The 9,581-nt window shown below is 36.6% G+C and overlaps 1 protein-coding gene across 1 annotated transcript in view; it reads right to left on the bottom strand.

Annotated features, from left to right (window-relative positions):
* Positions 1-1,672: 1,672 nt before the first annotated feature.
* The window catches only part of cacna1hb (calcium channel, voltage-dependent, T type, alpha 1H subunit b), a 77,690-nt gene continuing 69,781 nt past the window's right edge, over positions 1,673-9,581 (bottom strand). Inside the window, exons 29-33 of the mRNA XM_051702265.1 lie at positions 9,136-9,257; positions 8,590-8,886; positions 7,649-7,805; positions 7,401-7,552; positions 1,673-7,084 (exon numbers count right to left, since the gene is read on the bottom strand). Coding sequence (XP_051558225.1) covers positions 6,074-7,084; positions 7,401-7,552; positions 7,649-7,805; positions 8,590-8,886; positions 9,136-9,257 — 1,739 coding nt within the window. The 3' untranslated portion in view covers positions 1,673-6,073. The remainder of the gene's footprint in view (positions 7,085-7,400; positions 7,553-7,648; positions 7,806-8,589; positions 8,887-9,135; positions 9,258-9,581) is intronic.

Here is a 9,581-nt window from a genome sequence, read left to right as displayed (position 1 = left end):
TGGGTCAGATGTTTTGGGTAGCCTTCCACAAGCGTCTCACAATAAGTTGCTGGAATTTTGGCCCATTCCTCCAGACAGAACTGGTGTAACCGAGTCAGGCTCGTAAGCCTCCTTGCTCACACACGCTTTTTCAGTTCTGCCCACAAATTTCTATCGGACTGAGGTCAGGGCTTTGTGATGGCCACTCCAATACCTTGACTTTGTCGTCCTTAAGCCATTTTGCCACAAATTTGGAGGTATGCTTGGGGTCATTGTCCATTTGGAAGACCCATTTGTGATTGAGCTTTAACTTCCTGGCTGATGTCTTGAGATGTTACTTCAATATATCCACATAATTTTCCTTCCTCATAATGCCATCTATTTTGTGAAGTGCACCAGTCCCCTTGCAGCAAAGCACCCCCACAACATGATGCTGCCACCCCCATGCTTCACAGTTGGGATGGTGTTCTTCGGCTTGCAAGCCTCACCCTTTTTCCTTCAAACATAACAATGGTCATTATGGTCAAAAAGTTCAAATTTAATCAGACCAGAGGACATTTCTCCAAAAAGTAAGATCTTTGTCCCCATGTGCACTTGCAATGTAGACTAGCTTTTTTATGGTGGTTTTGGAGCAGTGGCTTCTTCCTTGCTGAGCAGCCTATCAGGTTATATCGATATAGGCCTCGTTTTACTGTGGATATAGATACTTGTCTACCTGTTTCCTCCAGCATCTTCACAAGGTCCTTCTCTGTTGTTCTGGGATTGATTTGCACTTTTTGCACCAAACTACGCTCATCTCTAGGAGACAGAATGCGTCGCCTTCCTGAGCGGTATGATGGCTGCATGTACCATGGTGTTTATACTTACATACTAATGTTTGTACAGATGAACGTGGTACCTTCAGGCATTTGGTAATTGCTCCCAAGGATGATCCAGACTTGTGAAGGTCCACAGTTTTTTTTTTCTGAGGTCTTGGCTGATTCTTTTGATTTTCCCATGATGTCAAGCAAAGAGGCACTGAGTTTGAATTGACTTCAATTAGCCTATCAGAAACAAATTGGCTAATTGCCTAAAGGCTTGACATCAATTTCTGGAATTTTCCAAGCTGCTTAAAGGCACAGTTAACTTAGTGTATGTAAACTTCTGACCCACTGGAATTGTGATATAGTCAGTTAAATGTGAAACAATCTGTCTGTAAACAATACTATATTTTGCTAATATGAAATCTGTGGAGTGGTTCAAAAATGAGTTTTAATGACTTCATCCTAAGTGTATGTAAACTTCTGACTTCAACTGTACATACTGTATATAACTTTTTCATGAAATGATAATGTGATGTTATATAAATGTGTATGTGTGTGTATATATATATATATATATATATATATATATATATATATATATATATATATATATATATATATATATACAGTACATATATTCAAACCCTATTTTGTATCCAGTTTGTTGAATCCTATTTGTTATTAAGCTGATCTGTCTCTTAAAATAAAAAAAAATAGTGAAACAAAAATCCTTTACAAGTAAAATGGATTACAGTTTACAGGAGACAGTATAGGCAATCTTCTCAAATACTTAACAGTCTCTAACCTACTTAATGTCCATAGATTTTCACCAAAATGTATCTATGCAATGCTCATTGAGCCTTCTTTTTTCCCTTATTTTATTCCTGTAGAACACAACACCCAAGTTTTGTTTTACCCTTAAAATGTCATAAAGCAGTCAAAAACACTTGGACAAAGTGCTCAACATATAATTTTTCAGTTCAAAAGAGGATTGCATCATATCTGTGTTCTTCATTTAGACTTCATTAGACATTTCATCACACTCACACTGCATATACACAATAACACACTTTTCATATATTCTAAGTACAGCAATACTCATTTATATTTAGCAGCCCTTAGTTTTCCAAAATTCCTCCATCACACTCTAATTCACGAGCAAATAAAGTTTTTTAATGATAAAGAAATACGAGTATGCATCCTCATGGTTATGTGAATAAGTAAACTACAATAAACCACTTATGTTTACTGTTTCACACTTGAAAATTTTAACCCATATTTTTAACCCTAGGTTAATGTAATCCTGGGTGTCTACCTTACCCTGGATGATTATATAGTAATTAATCCTGGGTAGTCAAGTTTTTAGATTTCACACTGTACATTTGTAAACGCTGGGTAAATGTACTTATTTGCGTATTTACAAGGCTTAGAACATTAATTGGACAAGAAAACATGCTTCAACTATGCAAACTGTTTTAATAACTGCTTGTCCTTCCATGGAAATACTTGAAAGAATATTACTGCGTTTCATCACGAAACAACTTGTAGTATACTAGCACTGCAGGGCTTTATAACCTTTTCAAAATCACAAGTGTAAAATACGCCAGGGTTAGAAGTGGCCATCACGCAGAGTTAAATTATGATGTTAACCCAGGGTTAGCTGTAGAGTGAAAAGTTTATATTTGACTTTCCATACAGTGAAAAGTATTTATAATATCAACCAAATATGCACAAATGCCTTTGTGAGGAAATGTCACAGTTGAGAATACTAAAACAGTGATGCTAATGCTAAATGCTGAGGTTACATTTTCGACTGTAAATGTAAATGTTCATGGGCTATGATTAATGGACCACTGATCACTTGACATACCAAAACACATCTGTAATCAGACCAAAATTAGCATGAAGGTGAGTATTCATGCTAGCTCATTTCTTTGGAAGAGTCTGTGCTTGTGCATGGAAAAATATTACACACGTTCATTAAAGGTGCTTGAAAAGATTTCACGGTTTTATGTTAAGCAGAATACAGTTTCATGGAAAGAAAAAAGGAAAAAAAGACAAAAAAGAAAAAACGAAGAAAGAAATGAAAACAGAAAAAGGAAAGAACAAAAATAAAAAAGTAGGAAGGAAGGAAGGAAGGGAAGAAGGAAAGAATAATAAAACAATAAAAAAGAAAAATTAAGCTAGGAAGAAAGAAAAAGATGCAGGAAAAAGAAGAAATTAAGAAAAAAATAACAAAAGAAAGAAAAAAGGAAGGAAAAAGATGGATGATGGAAGAAAGAAAGAAAGAAAGATAAAAGTAGGAAAAAAGGATGATGAAAGGAAGAAAGGATGAAAAGAAAAAGAAAAAAGGGAGGAAGGAAGAAGGGAAAAAGGACTTAAGCATGGAAACAAGGAAGGATGAAAATAGAAGAAAAGAACAAAAGAAAAAAGGAGGAAGGAAAGAAAGAATACAAATAACAAGGAAGGAAGAAAGGAAGAAAAGAAAACAGAAAAAGAAAGAAAAAAGAAGGAAGGGAGGGAGGAAAGAAGGTAAAAAGAAATAGAAAGAAAAAGAAAAAAGGTGGAAGGAAAAAAGAAGGATGGATGAAAGGAAGAAAGGATGGAAAGAAAGAAAAAGAAAAAAGTTGGAGTAAGAAGGGATGAAGAGAGGAAGGAAGAAGGGAAAAGTAATGATGGAAACAAGAAGGAAAACAGGAGAAAGGAACAAAAGAAAAAAGGAGGAAGAAAGAATACAAATGAAAAGAAAAAATGAAAAAAGGAGAGAAGAAAAGAAAAAGGAAGAAGAAAGAAAAAAGAAAGAAGAAACACTAATGATTTTATGACAAATATATTATGACAATAAAGGAATGTTTCAGGTTCAATTAAAGTTAACTTCTATATTTTCGCTTAAAGGTGCTGTAAGCGATTTTAGCTGTTCTCCATGCCTCCTCTTTCCAAAACCCCTGACATCAAGCAGCAGCAGTTGTAAAAAATAACAGCACCAAAATAGCGCCCTCAGCTGACAACTTTTATGCGCAACATGGTATAAAAATGGCATTAAGCCTCAATAATTCGCTGCAACTACAACACTATAACAATGCACAAAAAAACTGACAGGCAGAACGCCTCAGAGACCATGGACCGCAGAAACATTATTGTTTCCCATTTACAAATCTGTCACATAGAAGAGTGAGATATCTCAGGACACTTATTATATTAATATCTTTCCATGAAAAAAAACAAAAATCACTTACAGCACCTTTAACGCAGATAATTTTTTTTTACTTGACACTCAGTTTTTAAAAACAAACAAATCCGTGTAATACAATGTAAGTCTATGGGGCAAGGCATTCAGAAGGGTTAAACAGAAATGTGCAGAAGACTGTATTTATGTTTATTTTTTTATTTGAATTCTGCTGTTCAAAAATGTGCGTTATTTGAGCTGTAAAGTTTGTCTTATTTGTTTATTTTTTTGGTGGGACTATTGTTCTAGGCAATGTACTTGCACATGCAAATGCTACTGTGTTTACCTTCTTTAAATGCTCATATACAGTAGGAGTTGTAAAATTGAATGTAACTTTGCACAGATGTTAGTAAGAAATTTTATCACACTAGTCTCATGTGAACACGTACTGATAATGTTGAAGTCTTGTGGCTATACTTTCAAAACAATGTATTTTAACATTTATCTTGTTACTTTGCCTTATAGATTTCCATTGTAAGTGCATTACTGTAGACACATTTTTTACTTGTTTTTACTGAGGTGTTATTGATGGAGCTTGAAATGTATTGAACCCGGAATATTCCTTCCACACTGTTCCTTCCTGAAGGCCAACAATACATATAGTAAAACTCTGACCCTATAGAAAAATATCACATGCCACACTTTATTTATACAATAATCATTTCATTCATTCAGCTACACTCAGCATTATTCCCATGCATATGTTTCAGCTAAATTATTTCTATATACTCTGTAAGACATTAGGGTGTTACGACTTTAAGGTGACATACAGGATGCTGTTCAAAATCACAATGATTTGAAGATGAGACTCCTATGTAAAATCACTATTTGATGTGCAGTAAGTACAGTGGCCTTAAAAGGTATCTGGATACTTTGGCGACACTTAAAAAATATATAAATGTATTTTTATTTTAAAACAAAATATCAAATCAAGAGGCATTTATTTTAAATAAAGATAGCACACACACTTTTTAAGCAAAAAAGAACATTTAAAAAGGCAAAGGCTATTTGCAATAAGTGTAAAAAGCAATTAAAAGCATCTTCTTTGCACTTAGAGTCCCACAGACACCCTACACAACCCCTCTCACTAAACAAAACTCTAACCTTCCTTTACAAAAAATAACCATGGTTTTACTACAGTTGCCATAGTAGCACCATGGTATTTTGTAGTAAAATCATAGTAACTACAAAAAACAAAAAAAACAAAAAAACAAACATGGTTACTATATTAATACCATATTACTGTAGTAACACAATGCATTAAACACTGCATTAAAACTATGGCTTTCATGAAAAAAAAAGTTTACTATAGTTACTATAATTACTATAGTAAAACCATGGTTAATTAAACTCCCTGACCTTCACCGTGATCAGATCACTGCAAGAAAATCAACCTTTATATTCATTTTATGTATTTATCATAAGTAGTATTAAAGGAAATATTAGGAGTGGAAACTGGATGGGAAAAAGTGGGACAAAAGGCGGAATCGAACTCTGGTCGTCCGCACAAAAAAAGCACAGTTACACCCCATGCGACTGCAGTGACACAGGGGGGTACAGTATATCTTCAATTTTTGTGTTTCCACAAGACTACTGGAGTACAAATAGCCGTACGGTGGCAGGTGCTATTTACACCAACATTTTGTGAGGTTTCAAATGATAAAACCAAAGAATTATTGTAAAAAATGACTTAAAACTATTTCGACAATTTCTGGCTTTCAAACTTTTAATGCAATGGTACAGATTTCATATATTTTAAGTGTGGCTTGAGTATCTAAGTTCTTGAGTATCTTGAGTACTTTTGGGGGCCACTGTATATATCATGATTGCAACCAGATTCTGTGGTTGATTTTCATTTGTACTCTGAATTCAAAGAGGATTGATATGACATAAAACTTCACAATATCAATGTGTGTAATGATTACTAATAAAAGTTCTAAAACCCTAATCAATATGATCAGGCAAAAAACAAATCAGTTCCATCAAAAACACATTGCATACTTTTGCTAAAATGACCTCTTCCCATTATTAAAATGCTTTACGAAGATGAGGATGTGTCTGTAATTTAGGCTACCGAATCATCATTTCCTGGATCCCTAGTGCTGGCCATTCGGACCAAAACCTTCTTCCTGAGTGGACTCTGGGCAACATCTCCCATGGCTCCTACCAACCCTGATCGTGGAAAGGAGTGCGTCGATTGGTCACTATCCGAAAGCAGTTCCGAGAGACTGCTCAGGGAACTTACATCCGATTGATCAAAAGAGAATTGTGGAAGGGGCAAACGACTTGACAAAAGAGGTTCATCCTGTGGGAGGGCTTCTGAGAGTGACGGCGCGTCAGGAAGATCTAACGACTCGCATTGAAGTGCGGAGTCAAATGATGGTGTCCGTCTTCGTACGACTGTACTGCGTTCCTTGTGGACTGTTGAAGACGTAAACTCAACATCAGAGGGAGGGTCAATGGAGATGCATGGTGGGCTCACTTTCTCCTCTTTGGGGATCAGAGAAGGTCCAGGAAATGGTGTGGATGCTTTCATTGTCTTCTGTTGAAGCATTAGCTCCTCCCCGTGCGTTGAGTGACGTCGAGGGATGCTGAGTTCCGTCAGGAAGCCATTATTTTCCATGCTGTTGTACTTCCGTAGTCTATGACAGCTGCTAACTTGTTGACGGGATGTCCAACCACGCAACTGTCTGGAGTTCTGTGTATTTTCTTCCCCCACATGTTGAGAGTTCGTCATGTGTTGGATCTCATTGTCAGGGCATTCTGAATTCCGTAGGTTTGTTTGTACATTTGCATGCATTAGTTTATGTGTTTTTATAGATGGTGTTCTGTGTGCAATCTGTGGACACGGGATGCTGCGTTGGTTGTATACGTTTCTATTTGTTCGTACACTTGCTGTTCGATTGCGAAGGGGTGGAGGGGAGGTTTGAGGCGAACAGGGTGCAGATCTGCCCGTCAGGGGAATGCTGGGTACTTGAAGATGAAGGCTATCACGGGAGCACGGCTTACTCGGAATATGTAAGCTGTCTTTGGAGCCCGAGTGGGAGCAATCAATGGAGTCACCTTTTATTGCTTCCTGCAGGTCAGAACAGTATTTTATACATATATTTCATTACATGGCTACTTAACAACTGCAATACACCTCAACCTCATGTTGTTGTGACCAATATGACTTAGGCAGAATGTTAGTTTCAGTCACTATTCACTTTCATTGAATGGAAAAAGATGCAATGTGTTTCATGGGAGAAAGAATGTCATATGGGTTTGGAGCAAAAGGGTGAGTTTTAATTTCTGGATGAACTATCCCCTGGCAGTATATGTTGAGCTTCAGTGATGAATTCTGCAATGCAAAGACTGCAAATGTCTTATTAAAAGCAAAGGTGCTACAATACCTGTCTACGCAGGGTTCTGAAGACATTGCTAGATCTTTGAGTTGGAGGATGGGGTGCAGGAATAGGGGCCAAGTTTGTCTGTGAAGAAGTTCTGGGAATCTGCATTAGGGAATTATCTTCACAGAGCTGGGTGCCAAGGGAGAGAGAGGAGCCTGAAAAAGAAACAAATTGAGTCAATCAAATATTTGTGTTTAATGAACACAGTCAGCATTGGCGTAGTTTTGTGTCTGTGATCAGTGCACCGTCACCTGGCAGTGTAGACTCCTGTTTGGTGAATCTCTGGTGAATGGATCCATATACGGGTTTAACTGGATAGAGCATGTAGCTATCATTAGGCAAGGAGAGCATCCTTGACATGGATGGCCTTCCAACAGTCAGGAAGTTGCCAAAATTGGGGTCTTTGCCCTGGAAACACAACAAATCATTATTACCAGAGTGCTTCATTTATAAGAGTTAAAAGAGTTAAAAGACATCATGAAATTTAAATTAAAGTGTGTGCATTTAAGTCCATGTCTGATACTTTTGATGGAATCTATGTTCAAGGACACTCCTTAAAGGTGCCAATATGCACTTTTAGCAGATATATGCATTTAATGTGCAGTCTAAATATATTGATGACTTATCGCAAGGAAGGGCGAATACAAATATTTGTCAAATTAAACACTTTCTAGAATGAGAGTGCCCCTCCTCCTGAAACCATCTGCAATGGTAAGTGACAACTCGTAATTATTCGTACGAGATGATAAAATCGGAAGATATCGTATGACTTGGCTCGTAACAAAAGGTATGACTATATTCTTAAAAACTGTTGATTCCACACTGCAAAAAAACAAAAAAAAAACACGTTCACATTGATTTCATTGTTTTTCTATGTAAACGTGTTTGCCTGACATTTTTGAACGTCGTGTCGCATCTCACTGTTTTTTTCACCATCTCACATTCAGTCTGCCTCTGAATGGCCCCTTATACTCTAATAAAATGTTGTCCTATTTTTGCCTTTGATTAAAAAATAATTCCCCAAGACTTTTCAACTATAAGTAAGATTTCAGAATTCTTCCTTTATACTGGCTTTACTTTTGGTAGTGCATAATTAAATATCTCTGGGGGTTTGTTTTTTGGTACAATATTCAAAAAAGTACACATGGTCTTATGTATGAAAGGATTGTAAATAAATGACAGAACTGAATACCTGATCATGTGAGAGAGTCTCCATTTTCACGGCTGTCCCCTCAAGCCCAGTGGCTCCTCCCACAGAGGCGGTGCTTTGTCTATGACTGCTCTGTAGCTCCTCCTGTAGCTCCGCCTCCATCTCTGCCTCCTCACGGGCATCTTTGTTGCTGTCCTCTAAATGTTTCATAAGCACTGCGACCACAACGTTCACCAACACAAATTGTGCCACCAGCACAAACGTCACAAAATACAGAGGCGACAAAAGCGGCAGGTAACTCAGACATTTGTCACCATTTTTACATTCCCGAAGGGTGTCCTAAACACACACACACAGAAACACATACACTTAGTTAAATGAATTCAATTGCTGCTTAATAGATAAGACAAATCCTAACAATATGTGCATAACATATACCCTTCATGGCAGATAATGGCCTCATTCATAAAGCAACATCTGCAAAATGATGATGAGTAAGTCTAATTAACATGTAAAATTAAACCTCACTATTCCCTAATTAAGTATTTAGAACATGCAGCATGAATATTCGAAAGCTTTTCAAAGTACCTTCATGATCCCATTCCAGTTGTCGCCGGTGGAAATGCGGAACAGGGTGAGGAATGCCATGCCGAAGTTCTGAAACGTAGCGTGTCTGCTTAAACCCTCACACGGGTTCTCCTCAGTGCATTCTGTTTTAAATATATTTGAATTTTAAAACACTTCATTTACATAAAAACCTTTTTATATTTCTGCAAGGTAGCATCATATTGATATTCATTGGTGTGTGGATATTCATCTGTTTTTGAATTTGTAAAGTTGTACTTTTTACTATACTTTTTAAGACTTTTGACATTGAAAGAATGTTCAGCATTGATGATGTCGCAGCGATTCGTTTTCTTACTAACATCTATTTACATACTAAATTTAGACTGGTCTTGTCTTACTTGCATATATTTAACTATTTGTACACTGCACAGTTACTATATATTTTAGATTTTTTTATATGTTGTGAT

Source organism: Myxocyprinus asiaticus, chromosome 7 (assembly GCF_019703515.2).
Source record: "Myxocyprinus asiaticus isolate MX2 ecotype Aquarium Trade chromosome 7, UBuf_Myxa_2, whole genome shotgun sequence".
NCBI lineage: Eukaryota > Metazoa > Chordata > Actinopteri > Cypriniformes > Catostomidae > Myxocyprinus > Myxocyprinus asiaticus.
Note: the sequence above shows the minus strand (reverse complement) of the source record. Positions and strands in the feature narration are given on the sequence as shown.